The sequence below is a fragment of the Salarias fasciatus genome, chromosome 10, assembly GCF_902148845.1.
Source record: "Salarias fasciatus chromosome 10, fSalaFa1.1, whole genome shotgun sequence".
Classification (NCBI taxonomy): Eukaryota; Metazoa; Chordata; class Actinopteri; order Blenniiformes; family Blenniidae; genus Salarias; species Salarias fasciatus.
The window spans coordinates 1,767,397-1,789,621 of record NC_043754.1 but is presented as its reverse complement, the minus strand read 5'-3'; the positions used below and the strand labels follow the sequence as shown (position 1 = coordinate 1,789,621).

Genomic DNA, 22,225 nt, shown 5'->3' with positions numbered 1-22,225 from the left:
CCTCACTCTCTCTTTATGTGTGTGTGAGTGAGTGTGTGTGTGTGCGTGTGTGTAAGCCGCCAACTACTACTTGCACTGGATTTAAAGCATCTTCAGTATAACCCGGCAAGTGGGGATGAGAGGCGATTCAAACTGAGAGTCAGAGAAGCAGTAAAGTGGGCAGCTTTCCGAGAGACCGTTTGTGGGAAGATACAAGAAATACAAGAGGAGAAGAAGAAGAAGAAGCGCGTGTGAAGCCCAAACCAGCAGATCTGAACCAGCCGTCTTGTGGAAGCATGTACAATTCCGTGTGTTTCATCATCCTGTCGTGGGTGTTTGCTGCGCTGGTGTTCCCAGGTAAGACTTCTGCCTTCTGCTGTGCTGTGCTGTGCTGACGTCCTGCTGGCGGCTCCGGCACACAGGCGGCTCTGTTCCGTACCCAGCCTCCTCTCTTCTCCCTCTCCCTCATACACTCTCTCATTCTGCCTCTCTGACTTGGTTGGAAGTTGGTTTCTCGGAGTCAAACTTGCCTCCTCTTCACCCACTTGTCGGCTCGTCTTCGTTGATGGAGTGAAGGATTTTCTTTAAGAGCACCTGCTTCATTGTGAATGTTTAAGTCCAATTAAAAAAGTCAAAGGCAGGAGGCTCTCGGGCTCGTCATTACAATGACTTTTTTCTGGGTCTTTACGTTTTTACAAGCCACCATTTGCACCCAGTATCGATCAGCTAATGGTAAGAACGTATGGAGGAGTCAATACTATTGAGGGCTTCCATCCACTGTGAAGTAACAATCGGGATGGGGGGATGAATGGAGTGACGGGGGCTTCTGGGTTTATCGCTTCAGAGCTCCTGTGCTGCTCTTTACAGCAGTTTGCATCATGAATTGCTGCTTTCGCCCTTTGCTTCCACCCCCAGAGTCTGGACGTGAGTGTGTGGCTTCATGCTGACCGAGCTTCCTGGTGATGTGACGTGAGGGGGTGGGGGGGGGGGGTCGGTCCTGAAGTTAAACGATCCTGATGCCTGAAAATGCAAATGCGTGCCCCGAGCACCAGAAGTGAGAGAAATATGTTTCCTCCACCTCAAAGGGATTTTGCGAGAGGAGATAATGTGTGAAGGAGTCTGACACGGAGCCAATGTGAGGCACGGAGGCTGGATTTACATCTTCCTATATCAAACTCAGGTTCTGCAAAGTCCCACAAACAAGTGACGCAAGGCTGGATTTTTCCCAGCAATTCTAGAAAAAAAAAAAAAAAGAGTCAAATCTCCGAACGTGTCGACCAAAACCGGACTCATAGCCTGTCCTCTTCAAGGCTCAGTGTGCCGAGTCCATCGAGGACCATGTTTCGGTTCCACTGTCACCAGCAGGACTATCCTCTAGTCTCAAACCTGCAGCAGGCGCTGATGTTCACACAGCATCCTGTCCTGTTCGCTATGTCAAACACAGCCAGCGAGCGGCGATCGGAGTGACGCTGGGCTGTGGTTTGAATCTCCGCTCCTCCTCCTGCGGTGCGTTTTCACTTCACCACCATGGAAATCCTCAAGTCAGTTCATCCAGAAGACATGACTGCAAATGAAAATATCAGAGAGTGGCTGTGTTAAACTGTTCAGCAGTGAGAATTATTGCAGTGAGAATGTTTTGTATCAGATCGCGCTGATCGAGATTTCCAGATCTCTATTGATCTGTTGTTTACAGTTTCGAACAAAGACAATGTTTTCTGCCTTGCTGCCACGTTCCGGCGTCTCTGAAGGTTTTTCAGAGGCTTTCTCCAGTCACCTAAAGATTGTTCCCTCTCTGTAAACACTTCCTTTGTTTGTGAAGACTGTGATTCAGCAGCTGTCGTCACATCCGAGGTGCTTTGACCTGAAGTGCTGAGTGGAGAGAGGTACAATTTAAATGTCCAGAAATATCTTCAACTTGTGTTGGGTGACGTATTTCAAATTGTGTGTGTGTAAAAGACCCTGTATAGAGTGTGTAGATGGACTGCGTTGTGTGGGTGATCACCCAAGAATAACTCCATGAGTGGGATCACATTCCAGCAGGAGTATTCACAGGGTCTTGCATCTCGATTGGTTGGAGTGGTGAGGACGATGGAAGGGAAGATGTTCTCCCACCAAATCAAAGCTGACGCCAAAAGAAGGGAAAAAACAGGGATTCAAAAAGATTGGAATATCTGAGAAGGAGTAGAAACAAGAGCACAGAAACGGACGATAAGGTCAGCTGGTGAAAGTCGTGGGGAGCCAGCTGCAGAGGAGTTACAGTTTATGTCATGTTGTATTTGTACAGATGTTTGCTGCAGGTGTTGAAATGACCAAATGTTTACCAAATGTTTATCAAAACGGTCTTAGCTTCAGAGAGCGATCGATGGCCGTCCTTGTGTTGCCTGTTCACACTTCCTTAGGTTTTTACCACAAGAAGCCAACATTCAGTAACATTCATTGTTTTTGTGTTTGCTCTGGAGCTTATAATAACCACAGAAGTCTGTCTGTCTTTGGGTACATTGGTGCCTCGGTGCTGCCACTATTGATGACAACTAACACATGTCCCACATTATGATATAATTATTTCGGAACCTTCAACAAATCGTCAACAGATGGAATGATGAAAAATGATCAAAACCAAAACGCAGTTCCTAGAAGGCAGGCTATATTCTCTCAGTGTAACTGAACACGGGAGCAGTTGTGAATGTGCAGCAGGTTGGCTGGAACTCAGAAGGAAATAGCATGAAACATGAAATGTAGATAAACAAATATTTAAAAAAAGAAAAGCTCCCGAGAGCTCGGCTCAAATATTTGATTTTGTGTTTCTTGATGTCTGGGCCAAACATAAATTCTTCAAACTGCGAGCAGCATCAAGCCACTGGATGCACAAATCACCAACTCTGGACTTTTATTAGACCGATGGACAGAAACCAGCACGAGGATGGTGCTGAAACCCGCAATAAACAATCAATAAACCATCAGAGGAACAGCAGGAGCCAGAACGGACCAGCATCAGACCACATCAGACCAGATGAGGCCACGTCAGACCAGCATCAGACCACGATCACAGGCTAGTGCAGATCTGTTTCAGATCTCTCTTATTATACCACATCAGACCAGATGAGACCACCTTCAGACCAGGTGAGACCAGGGAAGACCATCGTCAGACCAGCATGAGATCACCATCAGATCACTAGTATAGATCTGCACCATTAGACCAGCACTAGACCACCATTAAACCACATCAGAAAACATCAGACTACATCAGACCAGGATGGACCAGTACCCTACAAACACAGATCAAACTCGCATAACAGACGAGTACAGACCAGCCTAGACCAGTCTAGACCGGTATCAGAACCATCAGGACAGCACATAGAACAAGAGATCATCACAGACCAGTATCAGACCGGTATCAGTATCATGCTGATGTTTGAGGAGTCTTCAGATAACGATGGCTGCTGACTGTTCCCTGCATTCGATCGGGATTTCTTCATGTGTACTTGTGTTTATTTACCCATCATCCCCTCAGCCTGTCATAGATGTGAACACTTGGTCTCCCACCCTGTAACAGTCGACCCCTGTGGTGCTTCGTGTGTCTCACTGCAGCCGCTCTTCGGCTTCAGGGCCGCGCTGCACTAGTTTTTCAGATTATAATTAGGTGAAGAGAAATATCTTCACAGATTCAGGAACGTTCTTTAGTCGAGTTCCCTCTCATGACTGGGCAGCCTCTTGGATCTAATTCTTTCATCTGAAACATTAACCAGATATATCTGTGATTCTATGAACAGATCAGGAATCTTGGATGTTTTTTTCCGATGTGTTTCCGAAAGCTTCACCCTCTTCCTCATTCTCCTCCTTCCAAGATTTCCTTTTTGCTGAATGTGCATGTTCTTTTTCTGTATCGCCCCGTTTCACATCCCTGTTCCCCACCTGGGAGAGACGCAGCCCTGCTGCAGCTCATCCTCCACCTCCTGACGGAGCTGCTTACCTGGAGGAGGAGGAGGAGGAGGAGGAGGAAGAGCAGGAGGAGGAGGAGGAGGAGGAGGAGGAAGAGCAGGAGGAGGAGGAGGAGGAGGAGGAGGAGGGTCAAACACCGCCAACATGGAGGACACCATGCAGGGTAATGAAGCCTCCATGAGAGGAAGACGTTATAAAGTCTTGAGCTGGATGTGAAGAAACGCCACACGGGTCTTCTGCTCCGTCCTGATCACAGCAGACGGCCACGGTCTAAACGCTGTAACGCTGCGAGTGTTTGGCTCGAATGAGGCATAAAATCAGTACTAATATCTGACTTGGAAACAATAATTTCAATTTCACCACATTTTGGTGGTGGGTGAAAAAAGCTGCGGTCTGTCTGAGTCCTGCTCACCAGCTGTTAGCATTAGCATGATGGACGCTGGTCGTCTAAGAAACTTGAACAGCTCTGTTACCGTTTCCCCTCATGAGTCCAGAGCTGACGGTGCTGACAGCAGCAGGACGTCTGTCCCTCTGTTAGTCCAACTTTAGTCTGAAGCTACAGGAGTTACAGTCAACAGCCTCAAACTCCTCCTCTAACATCCAGATTATAGAGCATCTTCCTCCTCTAACATTCAGATTATAAAGCATCTTCCTCCTCTAACATCCAAACTAATCCACACAGTGATGAAATTTCACCACAGCTCTACCTTGAAACATCAAAACGTTCACGCCAAGTTTATACTTTGAAACCAGAGACATCAAGCAACTGACTAGTTGGCCAACTTCCATCTCGTCACTATTTGGCACAAAACTTTTAACAAAGCACACAGGTCTAACTTCTGAAGTGTTGATCTCTGCGAGAAAAGTGGGATTTCTTGCAGAAAGCAGCAGACGGCGCGGCCGCCGGCCTCCATCGCCTCCTGTTTACTGAGAGTAACTGGCCTGTCACGGTGACGCCGGCCGAGGCCCGTGATGGATCCGTCGTCTCTCCACAGAACAGAACAACGGGGAGCCTGAACCCTCGCGGTTCAGGCAGGTCGCAGAACTTCCACAAGATTCATTTGCAGCAGCAAATGAAGCTGTCCAAAGATATATGTGAGGGGAGCGGCGTGCGGAGAAGAAAGTGTCAGATTTAGTGTTTGAGTGAATTCTGTGCTGTCGTTGGAGTAATGAAAAAGTTATTTTTGTTTCGGCGGAGCGCACCGGAGGACCGTGAGGCCTCGCTGGCCGTATTTCTCTCCTTTTCCATTAGTGTGGGCAAAGTGTAATTATGAACGCATTGATAAGCGGCAGCTTGCACATTCTCTTCAACCGGCAGAGATTGCAGTCAAGTGTGAGCATTTTTGAGACCAAATACCTTTGAAAAGAGCACTAAATTCTGAAGACTGTCACAGGAAACGGCTTCGTCAGCTCTTCCTTTATTCAACTTAACACCATTAGGAGCACAATTGCCTTTTGGCTAAGCAGCATTAAGAGCGAAAGCCTAATGCCTTTAGATTAGCAGACGCCGTTGTAGCTGTGAAAAATGGCCCCATTTAATCATGCTAAGCTAACAAAGCGGTTATGAGGAGAACACGATACAATTAAGGGCCACATATGCCCACATAAATATCCTGGAGATGCTTCCGCCGTGTGGCTTCAGATCTTTTGTATGTTTTGAGCGATATTTCTTTTCTATCATCAGAGGGCAATTAAAAATGAAAGCATCTCGGCTGTGACCAATTTTAGCAGAGAAGCATCCTTGACGGTCTTCATTACCGAGAAGACGTGAATTAATTTGTCCTTTTCGGACAGAGGTGGGTCATTGTAATGAAGCTAATCGCTGACAGCAGTGTTTGTCCTCAGCAGTGTTTGAGTTTATTTTTAATATATGAACGCAGCCTGGAACATAATTATGTCCTCGGATGTGAATCCACTGGAGGGAAAGCAGATCCTCATCCAAGATGGCGGCCATGCTGAAACATTAGTTCCTGACAAGCAGCAGGAAATTAGGTTTAGATTAATTAGATTGTAAATTAGGTGTTTTCATACAGTATATGAATCTCTGTCTTAGGCTATATATGTCTTTGGGTCTTTGCAGCTGCTCACATGGGAACTGAACCAGAAGTCCAGAAGTCTGTAGGACACTGTCAAACACACGCTAGATTTCAGTATCACACAACAGCACGCTTATTTTACTCACGATATGTTACTATAGTTTGATCTGTTATTCTGTTATCTTGTGGAGTCATGGAGCGAAGGAACCTACTTCAGTACTGGACTGTGGTTTTTTCTTTGTCGAGTTGTGTTCTTGTTCTCCTGGTGTTCCCAGATTTGTTCTGTGACTTTTCTGTTTCACCGTCCTGCAGATCGTCAGGCTGTCGAATGGACCTTCTGGCAAAACACCCAAAATAAGAAATGTAATCATCAATAGATTTCACATCCCATTTAACAGTAGAACATCCATAGGTTTACACTGCACTCATTGTTTTAGAGGCCTGTTAGCATCTTAATGGGAAACTGTTACTGGCACACGGCTGAATGAATCCTGAGATATCATAGAGTAAACTCACTCTGCCCGTTTGCATCAGCACGGTCAAAACTACTCAGACTGTTGGACTTGTTGATTTATTTTTGTTTTTTTGCATCAGATGAGTTAAGATAGTAAAACATTCCTGGTGAAATAAATGTGTAAAATCATCAAGGTAAAGAAAGAGCAGCTGGTCAAAGGCTGGAGGGCTGAGAGACGTAAAGCAGATCGGTTTGATCTCCAGCTGTCGGCCTGATATTGAGGAAGCTCCGCTCTTTCTGCCGAACAGAGCTGATCCGATCCGCCGTGGCGTCTGGCTTCACGATATGAGCGGCAGATCCTTTAAGTCACTAAGCCAGGTGTGTCAGGCCTCCGCGGATCTGATGTGTTTACCCAACAGAGACCAGAGATGCTGGAATGGACTGAGACCTGGGGAATTTCAAGGTCGCTTCAACCGTCCCTGTGCCAGGCTTGGTCTGTGGCGAGTGTGTGTGTGTGTGTGTGTGTGTGTGTGTGTGAGTGTGTTACCCTGCTGGAAGATGCTGCAGCCAACAGGAAGTACTGTTTTCATCAAAGCGAGCAAAGTTCAGCTCCCAGTACGATCCAGAGACCGTCCTGGTCTGACCCTCCTCTAACACACCCAGTTTAAAGCTCTGTGGCGGCCTGCCTGATGAGAAAACACTCATTTCATACAAGTCTCAACAGCAGGGAAGCTTCCCAACATGCAACAATCAGTACCAAGATCCTCTCAGCTCAGCCCTTCATTAACGTCGTCTTTCAGACCACCTGTGACTGAGGAGCTCACCTGAAACTCTGGACAGGAAATATCAGATGAAGGTCCGTCACATCCCGGGACACACGCTGCATCCAGTATTAATTGTTTGGTATTCTCGGAGCAGGAACCGTCCTGGGCTTGATTTTCCAGCTGCTCCGCCAGGACGCTCACGCTCACGCTCACGCTCACGCTCACGCCGACCTTGTATAAAAGCGCTGAATTCTCTCCTGACCTTCTTTGTCTTCATTAGAATTGAAAGAAACAACCCTGACTTCACCCGGAGTGTGATCGTGCTCCGGAAGCTTCTGCTTTTCCTCAGAGCCACACAGCAGAATGTCTGGAGGGTCTGACTCCCAATGAGTCTCAGCGAGTCTGAAACATGCCGACGCCGTTTCCCCAGAAACCCACTGAACTCTCAGAAGCTCTTCTCTTCAACTTTTAGAGTCTGACGTCTTCAGAATCCGAATGGCTCCTGTTTCAAAGGGAAGAGTCGAGGTTGTTGAGTTGATTTGTACAAATCCTGTCTGATGTTTTGCGCTCCAGTGATGTCTGCTGTACTGTCCCCACCATAAAGTCACTTTTACACATTCATCATATTGACGAAAACAGATATTTCCCCCCTCTATGTTTTCAAAAAGATTCACACAAACCTTCAGAAAAACCTGATTAAGAGCTGCTGTGAGCTTAATAAGCCTATAGAGCACAGAGGAGAACCCACAGAGGAATTCTGTTTCTCTGTGTGACGTCAATGACAAGCCGTAAATCCAGTTTTCAGAGGTGCGTGGCGGCTGTTTACCGGCCGGGCTCGGTCTCTGCGGGACTCGCGGGTTTACTCAATGAGTCGGACGACCTCCGGCTGGACACTCCAGTGAGTCATAAACAGAACGAATGGCGGCCGTTCGTCCTGCTGGTCAGTCTGATCCGGCAGGAGTCACGCTCCCGGCCGCTCTGGAAATCCATTAGAAGTGACTCAGGGAGACAAACGGCGGCGTTCGCAGGCGTAAATGTCCTCTCAAGTCGTTTCAAGTGTCTCTGCAGATTTTCACTGCCGACCACGGTGAAGACGGCCGATGACTGAGCGGATAAGAAACAGGTTTTCTGTTGTTCTCAGTGTGACGATGCAGATGTGGACAGAGTCAAACAGGACGGAGAGTGAAACATCCTGCTGCCTTTACTGATTTCAGCTCAACAAATCCTCTTTTCAGGATACTTTTAAACATGTATTGATCAGGAGATTTGAGGAAAAGTTACGTCTCGGGTGAAAAAATGAAAAAATTTATTCTGTCATTGAAAAAAAATCCATCTGACAGCTTCACCGGGTTTTATTATTAAAGTATCACGCTGCTGAAATGCTGTTTGGTCACCGAGGTTCTGTCAGAATCTCCACGTCGAGAGACATTTGTAAAGCTGCTGATGCAGGATTTGCTTGAACGGGACAGAGATGAGGTGAGAGTAAAAGCTCAGACCCCTGTGAGACCAGCTTCACAGGAAGAACACGTCTGATTTAGAGCCAGACTGAACCAAATACCAAGTCACATTTCTTTTTCTTCTTCTCTTATTTGCATAAACCGCTGCAGCATCGCAGAGTGATGCTGCAGGAATATCTAATAGAGTGACTGGTATTCACTCCAGCGCGGCTCAAACATCGCCGTGTTTCACAAAGAAGAATAACAAGAAGAAGAAGAAGAGACTTTATCTGCAGTTCGGGGCCGAGTCCTCCTCTCCTCACTCTAATTCCGTCTAAACGCGCCACGCTTCCCCTTGCGGCGGCGTATTCATCAAACTGATGCGGGCGCCAGATAAAGTTGTGGTTAAAACTTCTCCTGGTCGGTCGGTCCGGCCTCCTCAGCCCCGGCTGATTGAGCCATTTATCATAATGACGCGCCTGCAGCCGACCGTTCTGCCCGCGGATCCCACACGCTCGCAGTGATGGATTGCAATTATCGGGGAGTCAAATTACTTGTGAAAATGGAAGCTTCACTTTATTAGCCATCAACGATCGGCGTGTGCGTCCTCTCACACTTCATATTAACGGGAACTAACGTCACTTAGCACGAATTGTGACTGTAAATCACAGCAGAACGCGGCCAGAACCTCATCTCGTCGGGAGCAGAACGGCTTCACCAAAATCTGCATCAGAGTCGAGGTGTAGGGCCTCGTGTCGCTCACGGCTGGCACGCACACACACACACACACACACACACACACACACACACACACACACACACACACACACACTCTGGAACTCCTGGAATCTATCATCCGTTCACCCCGATGAGAGGAAGTGCCATGAACACCATTTCTACATGTCAGTGTTTGTGTTTAAGATTCAATCAGACGTTCCTGCACCCGTCAATCCCGAACGCCCACAACTATCAACACACTCGCACGCCAGCGGCGGCTAGTGTTCATTTTTCCCATGTACAGCGGCGACAGAAAGGGCGAACGAATAGAAATGTGCTGGTTTGGTGAAAGAAATGCTCGTCGATGGCGATTCAATCGGCGTTCCCAACAAGAGACTGATTGACAATCATCTGAATTACAGGCTTTCAGTCAGACTGGCCTTTCACTGAGTGTGTGTGTGTGTGTGTGTGTGTGTGTGCTTTCTGCTGGTGAGCCACCGTGGATAACACATTGATGGAAAGCTGAAAAAGAATGGACAAAGAAAGGATGATGGGAAAACATGCAAACTCCCCACAGACACGAAGAAGGGTGGAACTCCAGATCCGTCCTGGATCCAGCAGGCTCCATGAATCCTGGGAGTTTCTAACGTCTCTGAAAACCGAGTGAAACAACGCCTCATCCACTCACAGCGACGGCCTCACAAAGGAACAATCGCTGACAGTGAGTCACCGCCGGCGCCGTGACAATGGGCGACACAGGCGGACATTCATCGCCGGCGAGAAACGCTGTCTGTCGGCGAGCGGAGAAAACAACCCAGCGAGCGCTCGCCGCTAAATGAGAGCATGGTGGGCTCTGAATGGAGTAATAGATTGTGAGTGAATGGGGCGGCGGGCGGCGGCGGGCAGAACAAGCCTTGGAGTGTCACCAGGCTGCAGGCTGTAATACGAGGAGGGATTGCGGGAACAGAATCCAATTGGGAGCAGAGGTATTGGCGCTACAGTATGGCGGCTGCATACAGATGGGCGCCGCTTCGTTCCGCTCGGCACAGACCCTCATTGACTCATTTCTGCATTATTTACTGAATCGGGATGGGCGGGAGCGCACCGGTGGCTTGTTTTCGGCGTGACGGGCTTAATGGGCTTGCTGAGCGCCAGAAGTCGTTTGTTCGTTTGGATTCAGTGTGAAAGTCTCTCTCAGCTGGAGGAGGCGTCTGGAACCAGCGGCTTCGATTACAGAGTTCAGATGAAGACGCTTCCTGGATTCTGTCCGTCAGCGTCTTTCTCTTCTTCACGGGTTTTCTTCAGCTCCTCTGGTTTTCCTCCATCGCTGGATCGGCTGAAACATCTGAGAGAAACGGTCAAGACGGTCGTTCATCGAGGACAAGAACACACCTGGTGTTTATTTTATTTTATTTTATTTCATTTTACTCATTTCCGACATTGTTTCCTGCTCAAATATGTATTTACTTTTATCTTTAACTTGATTTTAAATAAAAATAACAAACATATTTCTAATAAATAAGAAAAGAAAGAGTTAATTATGGAGTGAAACGTATCTCTCCGGTCGGTATTTTTAATGGATTTCTGAAACCATAATGTAGCTTTAATGTGGAAACTCTGCGCTCGTCCTGCAGCGCCTCTTCTCGCCTCGCTGATTGCTTCTTTTGAAGAAATGACTGCGAATTTGTTTCAGCTCTTTTCTCTTCTTTTGGGTGAAATGAGCCACTTTTCTTTCATGTTGCTGCACAAAACACGGAACAATCAGCTGTTTGATTCTGGACGTTTCACCAAAACCGAGAAATGAAGTCACTGCTCGTGTTGTTAATTAAAAAAAAAAAAAAGTTTTTCTTTTAATTGCAGCTTCTCACTATGCAGATTATATTAGATTATATTCTAGCTCAAACTTTGAGTTGTGACTTCTTCACTGTCATTTGTTGGAGAATTTAGTGTGATTTTGCTAAAAACAGGCTTCTGCTTGTCTCATGAGAGTTTTTATCTTCGTTAAACAACCTTGGATTTATGTGTAAATATATCATCAATCACATCCCCTGGTGGATTTTATTCTAAGTGTTTTCTCTTTTTTTTCAGTCGAATGTTTTTGTTTCTGTAGAGCTGTGTTTTGCTGTGCTCTGATTGGACGTCAGCGGAGGTCACGGGGTCGCGCTCGCAGCCTCGTCCTCATCGATCCCTTTAAATGTGCTCAAGCTTGTAAAAGAGAATCATTACAGCAGTGGAGTTCTGCTCTGGCCATCAGCTGCTCCCGATCGCTCTGCTGTGATGGAGTGTTTGTGTTCAGCGATCCGGGGTGTCGGGCGGCGGCGGCGGCGGCGTGCGGACGGCGGACGGCCACTTCCTGTGCCGCAGCGGCTCGGGCCTCTATTAGCCGCGCTGATCAATGTTTTGATGCGGAGCGGCTGGATTGATCGGCCGTTTTGTGGGATCGTCACCGACTCTGCGGCGTTCGCTCGGCTCCGCCGAGCTCATCAGCCGCTTTCAGGGCTTCTGTTTCATTTTACGCTCTGCGACTTTACCACTTAAAAAGCTGCTGAAACTTACCTGCAAGGCAGCAAACGGCGAGCGTGCACGTGTAGTGGGGGGGGTGTGCACGAGCGGGAGTGTGTGCACGAGCGGAGCGCTGCCTCTCCGGTCGCTGCAGATGGGAGAATAAACACATGTAAATGGGATTCGCCGCCTCTCATGTTCTGAAATCGTAATTTGCCCTCCGAGCCTCCAGCTGTCAGGGCGCCGAGCGCTCGGTCCGGGTCTCGCTTTGTTCCACACAGCGTCGCTCTGTCAGGGCCGCCGTGCACCGGGAACCCTCCCCGCTCTCCACCGAGCGTCAGCGATTCATTAAAATCGCAGAGTTGAATAAAGACGTGGATTCAGACGCTTGTTGCAGGACTGGATGCTCGACTCCTCGGGAAAACATGTTTTCTTTTGTGATTTTCTTCTTCTTTTCTTCAGTATCTTCATCTTATGATCAAATCTGAAGCAGATCAGGGGAATTGATCATAATTTTTTACTGACGGTCTGGATTTTGGATTGTGAATCCAGAGAAGTGGATCTGCAGCCTCTCAGACTGAATCTGGAAGTTCTTGTGAAAGTTGAATTTTTTTAAAGAATTGTTGGAATTTTAACCCAAACCTGTATTTCCAAAGAACTATTCTCTCAAGTTAAATCGCAAAACAAGCTTTCAGAGAGCAGAATGGAAACGTCGGTGATTTGAAATGAGATCTATCAGCAGACGACCGTCTGCCGATTTCATTTCATAAACCTTATTTCCCAAACATCCTCTCAGCTGCTGCAGAGCTCCGTCTTTCTGTCGTGTTTCTGTCATTTCCAGGCTGCGGCAGACCTGATTTTGGAGCCGCTGTGGAGCAGACATCCAGCCGCGGCTCGGCTCACGGCGGCAGAATGATTATTGATTCCTGAAGTGGTTGTTGTGAGGGGAAACTGCTGCAGGGTTTTAGCTTCACAGCGAGTCGTGTGATTGCCTTCAAACGCCGAGAAAACAAAGGAAATCCTCTGACGTGCTTGGAAGAGACGTCAACTTTAAAAGGGACCATGTTCTGCTGTGTGACCTTTGACCTTTCACCTCTTATGATGATGAACCCCTTTATGCTGTTGGGTTTAAAGGAGGAAGTGAGACTCATTAATAACGCTGAGAAGACCCAACAAATATTATTTCTTGATCAGATTTCTTCTCCACTCTGAGGACAGCCAGACTCAAATCCGTCCATAAACCAGTGTCGGCCTGCAGATTCCATCTCCTGCCTCCTGATAAACTGGACCTGATGGGAGTTAATCCGCTGCGATCCGATTGGCTGAGCCATCAGGCGCATCGCCGTCTTCATCTCCTCAGAACTGTGTGGAGTCGAGGAGCTGAAGTCTCATTTCTGCTGCCGCCGCCGCCCGCCACCCCCCCCCCCCCCCCCCCCCCCTCCCACAATGCACCTGCCTGGTTCCCCTCCGGGGCGGAGCCATTGATCTCTCACCGCTCCGGTTCTGAATTCTCCTCCACAGGGGGGAGAAATCCCAGAGCAGCTCAGACACAAAGTTCTGACATCTTTATTTTCAGATACAATAAATGTGGATCCGTGCACATCAGTGAGGATTAAAGAGGGATTCGCCGCTGGAGGAGATCCCTGACAGAGGCTGACTCAGGATGAGGAGTCAGACCATCGTCCAGGACGGATCCAGCTTTTAACTGACCTCAGTCGCAGGTTCAAACATCTTCAAATGGCTTTTAGAGGCAAAGGAATATGTCTAAATTCTCAAAGTAAACGAGTGGAAAACGAGAGAGACTGATAAATACAGCGTGAAAAACAAGATGGAGAACCCTGAGGATCCTTCAACCTTTGTCTGACGACACGTGGAACTTCTCACCAGTGTCAAAGGTCAAGGGATCAGGAACCTTTCGGCCTTTATTCTGTTTTCTACTATTTAAAATCGACAAAGGCTGTGAAAAGAACAGGGAGCAGTGAAGAGTTCTGCAACCTTCACGGAGATGACGAGGCTCCATCAGCAACCCTCAGAGATGTGGTCCTTTATTCACCAGAACACAGGGAGACCACAGAGGGAACGCAGCGAGAACTCATTTAGAAACCTTCGGTTCTCCTGCTTTCACTCTTTCGGGATGAATCCATGGATAAAAACGAAAGTCAATCAACGAGCTGGATCCTGAAAGGCGACTTCATCCACTGATCCTAAAGCTGAGAACACATCCTGCTTCCCGGACGGAGGAGATGGTTCCAACATAGAGCCTTGTTGTATTGATGAACGTTTCATAATCCTGCTGCAGTCTCCTCAGATTTTCACGGCTCGGCGGTGAGCGGTCGGCGCGACCTTGACCTTTTGTTATCGCCTCCCCGGGACACGCAGCTTCGCTGTGACGGGACTTCAGGCCTTAATGATGACTCAGGCCACATTAAGCCCGGGCTGGCTCAGAGGAGGGGGCGTTTGTTTTTCGGTGGCCGGATTTAACCCAGAACGGCCTCCGGGTTCGGGGACTCGCCGTGACGGACTGCAGCCTGCAGGGTCTCCGGCGCAGGTTTTCTCTTTGTGGCGGAGATGCTTGATTCTCACGTCTTGTGCTTCAACCTTTTGACTCCCGGAGCGTTCTACCCTCCGCTGGTTACGGCCGTGTAACGGTTATCACTCCCACCTTGAAGCCAGCGTCGGGGGCTGTTCTCCATCCACCAGCTCCAACCCGACTTCCCGTCCAATCACGCCGCTACCGCAGGCTGTTTTTTTCTCCCCTCTGCACACGGTTCAGAAGAAACACGTGATTACGAGAGAGCAGCGTTTGGCCTCGCAGTAGGTGTTGGGAAATCACAGATGAGAATGGTTGCCCGGGCGATTCTGCTCCGTCTGGATTCTAACCACGACGGTCAGACTTTAAACTGAAACGAAGACTCGAGATGTAAAGAATGAAAAACGGTAAAAAAGACAAGGAGCCGGTTTCTCCCGTCATGCAGGGTAATGGTTCGTCTGTCAGAACAATCAGAAACCTTGAAATCAGCCGCTGCATTGTGCTGGTCTGCTGTTCCTGCCGTTGCCATGGCCTCCGAGCTGCTGCATGCGGTGAAGCGACGCGTCCCGGCGTCCGGCCCGGTCGTCAGGCTGGAAACAGGCGGCAGGATGGAGCTCTGTCTCACTGAAACGTCCCGCTGTGAAAACAACACTCCATCATCCAGGCCAGCAGAGCAGAGGCGGAGCCTCCTTCTGGGCGGTGGGAGGAGCTTCAGCCGCCGTACGGCGTGTTGGTGGAGGAAGTGATCAGACGTTTCGATCCCCGGTCGTCTCAGAGATGCTGTGAATCTCAGAAACTCAGAAGTGGTGTTTGGACACGTCTGCCGGCCCCTGCAGCAGAGACTCTCAGTTCAGCTGTCTCTGTTTGGAGACCGATTGATTGAAGCAGACAGCCGTCAGCGGTGCTGCAGACGCAGTCTGTCGCTTCATGGTGAATGATTAGCTCCATTTACCTCTTCCACCGGCCGATCGCTTTTCAGAAAATGAAGTTTCAAAGTGGTGCGCCACATCTCTACTCCACATTTCCGAACATCAGCACCAAGTTTGTTCAAAACTATTTTCACATCATTGCAAAGTTGCCAGATCTGAAACAAACCCTTCACGATGAGCGCCGCCGCACAGTCTGGTGATGAAATGTGAGTTACTCACCGATCAAACATCTCCCAGCAGCGCTCCCTCGTGTTTCGCTCCGAAGGAAGACGAGGTAAACACAGCAGAGAAGGTGCATCAGATTTCTTCACGGGCGCAGCAGCGCGAGAGAATCCGAAAGGTCAACAGCATCAGCCTTCTCCGAGCGGAACAGAAATGTGCGGGGAAACATCTTTGCTTCGGGATGTTTGCACATAAAAGAGATGTGAGAATGGAAGCGAGAAAAAGGGAGTTAAGTGCAGAGGAGCAGATGGCAGCTGGAGTTCAGCTGCTGGTGTCGCACCAGCTCTCACAGAAGAAGAAGAACTGCAGGCGCCGCTTCGGCCTCGCCGCTCCAATCTCCCAATTCTCAGGAAATTTGTGGCGCTGCTGCTGTCACCTCTGCTGGCATGAAAACACGGCGTCTTTTCATAAACATTATTCAGACTGAGTCGTGTCACCAGAAAGCGGGGATGAAGAGGCTGTGAAGGGCGACGGGAGGCTGCCGCCTGCTCTGAGAGAGGAAACACAGGCAGAGCCTCACTGCGGAGAGACGACCTGTTTTTAATCCCAGCCAGTCCACAGGGGACGTCCAGCAGCAGGCGAGACAGATCGGGACCTGCTCGCTTCTCCAGGCGACGTCTCTGCGTCTTCATACAGAAACACAAAGGCGCCGTGAAAGAACGCCACACCTGGACTTCTGGGTGGCAAACTCACATCCACAGCCCCAGTCAATCTCAGTGAGGACAAAACAGCAAAAGAATAGCAGAAAACAGTGACGACTTCAGGTTTTTCTCTTCATTATAACTCAAAGAAACAGGAGCACACCAGTGAATTACATCGTAAAAATATTCATTCAATAAAATCATTTAATTTAATCAAGTCATTTTTGTAAATTATGTTAATTCTGTAAATCGTCACCATATTTATTGTTGTTGTTATTGCTATTGTGTTATTTGTTTGTGTTTTAAAGGTACATGGATGATTTTGTCAAAAAAGTCGAAGCCAAACGTTACTCGCTTTTTGAAAAACGCGCATGCGCCACACCATCCTACCTGCTCTGCTGCTCCTGCGAGCGCGCTTGACGGCGTTATGCAAGCGTTTCTCCAGCGTGATTGACATGTCGGAGGACCAATAGTTGACACTCGCATCACACCATTCATTGGCTAAAACATCGTCCATTATACCTTTAATTCCTCCGATTCATACTTTATACTTGTGCCTTTTAAAACCTGTTCCTTCTTTGGTCCATGTTTCTGATTTTGATTCTGATAAATAAATAAATAAAAAAATTAATGGAACATTTGAGCACCTGAGAAAATTTAGGCTTCAAAAGATTTGAAAGCTTGTTCAAATTTCTCCTGTGATTGTGGCCCTGGCGAAATTAATTTAGTCCTTGTGTATGGTAAAATGTGCATGCAAAAAAAAAGTTGTATAAAACTTTTAAACAGTGATATTTTCAGTTAAATAATTCAAGGCAAAAAGACCCGATTTTACCTGAGAAAAAAAGATCACTCCGTGTTAACCGTATGCTGAAGTCACTTTAGCGTGAGCAGTCAAGCTCATTTCAGCCTGCAGGTCAACCTGAGTTGACAGCCAATCATCACGCTTCTTCTGGTTTGAGGGGCGGGGCAACGCTCGCGTCTCGCGCTGCTGGTGTTTCCCGGGAGCTTCATGGAGGAGTTTCTTCCAAACTTTGAATTGTTAACAAGTTGTCCTGTGGGGAAAGTTTGTGGACTGTGCGCTCCGCTGGAGGTAAATGCAGCTTGTTTTATTGTGCTCTGCTCTCTTGTATCTGTGAAATATGACAACCGGCTGTGTTCGCTGCTGCTAGCTGTTAGCTTAGCTGCTTAGCTGCGTCATTTCAAGCTGTCAGGTTAGCATGGTGATTAGCAGCTGCTACAGACTGAAGCCCTGCTATGGTTAGTTCATTATGATTTATTTACTATATGATTTATGAGGCCTGAGAGAGGAGGATGGACCAGGGAGTCCTGAACCGCCTGAGGAGAGACCGGAGCGGCTGGAGCAGGACCTGGTTTGATGCAGCTGCACCCGTCACTCCCACCTGTACCTGAGACTGCATGTTATCGCTGCCTTTCATGAGGTATGTCAGCTAAAATTATCAAGTGCAACAAAAACAAATATTTCCTTTAAAAGGGCCCAAAAAGACCTTTAAAATAAGCCTTAAACTGTGAAACTACTCAGGAGCTTACGGGAAATAATACTGCGTAGAAATTGAGACTAAAGTTGTGACTGGCAGTAGGTTTTTTTTTTTTTTTGGGCATAACCTTTTTTATTATTCATATTTTTTGGACTCAAATTTTCAGGAAAACTTTCTTTCACAAATTGCACTTATTCCAGACTTGCAGCAGGTTAAGGTGTTAATTAAAAAGGTATTTCACTGTTTTAATAACGATCAATTTATGTGGAATTTTTCAGCCTTATAATTTTTTTTTTTATTTTGCCAAAAACCCCTAAACCATCAATAATACATAATAATGAAGCATTTTGAATTCTTATGTGATTGATATGAAGATTTTATTCTCACAAATTGAGCTTGGATTTTCCATTCAGTGAGCCGTCACTCACATTTTCACTCACAGATTTCTAATGCTGACTAATGAAATCCTTTCAAACTCTGCAGTGATTCAATATCATATATGCTGACAGTTTATTAGGTGGATTAAAGGGTCTTTACTCGTCTTTGGCAAAATCAGGAGTGATTTTGACGACTGAAACTTTCAGTAAAGTGGAACTTGCGAATGCGATCGGAGAAAAAAAAATAAATCAAACGAGTCAAGCGATCAGCTTCTGATGATGATGTGAGTTGAAGGAATTCCACTCCTGTATCCACCGGGAAGGGATTTTTCATGAAATGTGTGACCGCCAACAAAAACTGGGTCACCTTTTCATCAGCATCGTGTTCAAAAGTATGAAAAGCTTGATGAAAAACTAACTTCACCGAATTAAAAAAGAAAAGAAAAGAAAAAAAGCGTTTATTTTACTTTAATAATTTGAGTGACAGGGTTGCAGTGAGGTGGAGTGAAACCTTAAAGCAAGGCTGACAGTGTTCTGCACTCTCCTCAAACAAATACATCTGGAGAGAGAACCGTTTGAGACAGAGAAGGAATGAAAATATTGTGAGAGTTGCATGGAAAATGCCGATGTTTTGTTTTGTAATTTAAGATGACTGAGAAAAGTGGCCACTGGGACGAGAGAAACACTTTCTTTTTCTTTTTTTGGGTTTAAATCAAGAGCCTGTGGCACTCTGCCACTCTAGCCCTCTCCAATACACACCCATTATAAACGGCTGACAGTCTCACCACAGTGTAAATTCAGAAGAAGATATTGAAGTAAAGTTTTCACATCTGGATAGAGGACAAAATTTTCAACGTTTAATATTTTAATGATGCCTCTACGTGACAGTATGCCGAAGCACGATGGACTTGTTTGGGTATGAGTTTTTTTTTGTTTTTGTTTTTTTTCAGGTGACTCTCATCTGAGAAAAAACGTTCCTGATATTCGTCAATTTTCTCAGAATTTTTTTGCCTCTGAAAAAAGTCACTGCACATCATTCCTGGAATTTAGACACGTTTCGGTGACGAGTTTTCCGGCAAAATTGAATGTGTGATTGTTGATTTGATCTCTTTATGACGGTGCCGACCATTTTAGTGTGTCCAGGTGGCGCTAGAGAGCTCATTTTGGCAGTGATGGGGTTATTTTTTCCCATTTTATACAATTTTTTGCCGTTATCAGTCACTGTGATTTTGACTGCTTTTCCTCTTGCTTTTCCACCTGATGCTGGTTGTCTTCACCGCTCAAGGTTTGGCCATCAGTTGGAGGCAGAAGCTCCGAGGGTGATATGTTGAAGAAAACCTAATGCACCAGAGAACCTGGAACGAGCGTAGACCTGCAGAGAACTCCAACAGGACGGATGTCCGAGGCTTCGTTTGGAGCCACTTATCTGAATCTCAATATGCTGAGGGTGATTCACCTCAGACTTCTTGGAAAACCGGGTCCAAAGCATGTGATTAAGATACCGCAGATCGATCGATATATGAAAAAGCAACCGTGCTAAAACCAGGGTCGGTGGAGGAAGTGTTGCAGAAAGGTCTGAAAAAATGTGAAGGAGGAGGAAAAGGGATTCCTAGAATGGGTTAAACACTCTGAGCAGAGGGTGGATGAATTCAGATGAGGATAAACATTGAAATGAAGCAGATGGAAACAAGAATCCTGTGAGAGTTTTAATGCATTTCATAACCTTAATCACTTAAGATTAAGATTCTTAATCACTGTTTTAATGTGTTTCTTCCTTTATAAAGCGCTGTGAGTTGCCTTGTGTCTGAATGGTGCGAAATGAATTCGTCTTCAGTGGAAACTCCTCTTTCCACGCCAAACAGACCGTCAGACACGGGATCCCTGCATCGTGTGGTTGATTACCGATCAGACGAAATAGGTTTCTTACCCCCGTTTGTCATCGATTTATCGATTTATTCCAGCATGTACTTGCTGCAGATGGCAGAGGACAGCTCTGTTGAAGTTTGGGTTTGAATCTTTGACGTGTCTTTATGGAGTCTGCATGTTCTCCCTCAGCCTGCACAGGGTTTTTCTGAGTACTCAGAGTAATTCAGCTGGATTTCACACATTGCTGAGTGTTGTATGTGGTTCTATGGAGGACTGGGCTGTAGGGACATTGTCTTCATCAACAATGTCTTTCTGTTAAAAGCGAAGTTTTGACGTCTTTAGGTCAACCATGGGTTCGCTCTCCTGCTGTCTTGGTGAACTGTGCTGGCACTGAGGGAAAATATGTCTTGATAACAATAAAATCACTAGTTTTACTCCCAGATATTAGCACTGGTCTTTGGGAATCCATCATCGTAAATCCTCGGCATCCTTGCATTCAGTAGTATTTTTTTAGTTTTGGATGGCGCGGTTACAGATGGTTACACAAGCTGGTACTGACGGAGTTGGCAGGAAGTCCCGAAACCAAATGTCTGGATTTGAAAACCTGGAAGGCCACCTGTCTGAAAAATCCGATCCCCGAAGGGATGAGAGGGAGGAGATGTAAAAAAAAAAGAAAAAAGAAAAGCAAATAGATCAGTGGGAGACTCTCCTCACATCAGAGGAGAACTGAAAAACATTTCCGGTCTGGTAGAAGCTGGAGCTTCGTTTGCTGGAGCCAGGATATCAGTGGCTGACGAGGAAAGGTTCAAGCTCTCCGCTGGCTCCTGCCAGAGTCGCAAAACTGGCCAGAGCCTTCAAATCTGTGAAATAAGAGGCTTTGTGGGAGCTTCAGTCGGGTGAAAAGCCTGAAGTGTTGAAGAAAGAAGCAAGAAAGGAAAGTGAGTGCTGAAGCAGAGGCTCATGGGAAGCAGCATGGAGGAACAATCACAATCACCCCCACCAGAAACTCTGAAGGCTGTGCTAAGTTTTAGTTTGGCAGAAGAGCGTGCCCTATTTGTCAGCGCGCTCGTGTGTGTGTGTGTGTGTGTGTGAGAGAGTGTGTGTGTGTGTGTGTGTGTGTGTGTGTCATGTGTCCGTCTGCGTGCGGTGATGCGTGGCTGTGTTTGTAGTCCGAGGGCAGGACAGCGCTTTCTGTTTGATCATAGATCAGAGGCGCTGCGTGGCCATCACAGTTCTGTCGGCCATTATTTATTGATGAAACAACAATTTCTTTGAGACCCCCCCCCCCCAGCAGCACCTCCTCCCTCTCATCACCAGGACCGCTCAGATCTCCTGCTCACCGTCTGGCCCTGAGCTGAGTGTGGACCCTGCTGGTTCCTCCTGCTTCCCTCCAGCAAGGTCACAGAGTGGCGCAAGCGTCCGGATGATCGTCACGTGGAACACAGCCGGGTCCGAGCACGAAGGAACGCCGGCGCCGTGAATCAAAACGCAGAGATTTCCCCGCACAGCTCCATCAGAAGAACCGCAGGACCCTCTGTCCCCGCGCCGGCCTGTTCTCTCTTCCAGCTGTCACATCTCATTTGGTGATGACTCGCCCTCAGCGTCGCAGCCCGCCGCCCCCCCACCGTCCCCCGCCAGCCCCCAACGCCGCGCCGCCGCCGCTCGGACCTCCACCAGGCACAAAGATGAGCTCATATTGGTTACAGAGGAACATCTTCCACCGGGCAAAGTCACCGTGGGTGACCCAGCCGGAGCACAGGCTGCTGGTGCACGGCGGGGCGGGTGCACGGCGGGGCGGGTGCACGGCGGGGCGGGTGCACGGCGGGTCGCTGCTCCACTTTATTTGAATCGCTGCACGCTTCGGCTTTGGGCCGGACGGCTCCGCCTCTCTGAGCTTCAGAGGATGTTTGGTTGTTTTTCTGCGTCTCTCCGTTTGCTGTCTTTCGCCTCTCATCCATCAGTCTCACCATCCAGTCGGGGAGCAGAGCTTCTCTCTCAGACGCTTCCAGACGAAAAACCCGGAGGTTATTTGTCAAACTCTTTAACAGAGTTTGAAACGTGTTACAAGTTTTACACTCGCCGGATTAGAGCGAAAACTCAGCACACAAATAGATGCTTCTTTTTATTGAAACACTTATTATTGAGCCGATTGTGGAGGATAACAAAGGTACACACACACACACACACACACACACACACACACACACACACACACACAGGTTATATAACATCCTCTGCAGACTCCAGCATGAGTTTTGTTCGGTATCTGTCGATATATTTGAGAATATGTTCAGGTCAGCCACTTGTTGCCGTCGTTACATTTTATTGTGACGCTCC

At 47.4% G+C, this 22,225-nt stretch overlaps 1 protein-coding gene across 1 annotated transcript in view; it reads left to right on the top strand.

Moving 5' to 3' along the window:
• Positions 1-274: 274 nt before the first annotated feature.
• Positions 275-22,225, top strand: part of opcml (opioid binding protein/cell adhesion molecule-like) — a 372,753-nt gene continuing 350,802 nt past the window's right edge. Inside the window, exon 1 of the mRNA XM_030101011.1 lies at positions 275-336. Within this exon, the coding sequence (XP_029956871.1) occupies positions 276-336 (61 nt within the window). The 5' untranslated portion in view covers position 275. The remainder of the gene's footprint in view (positions 337-22,225) is intronic.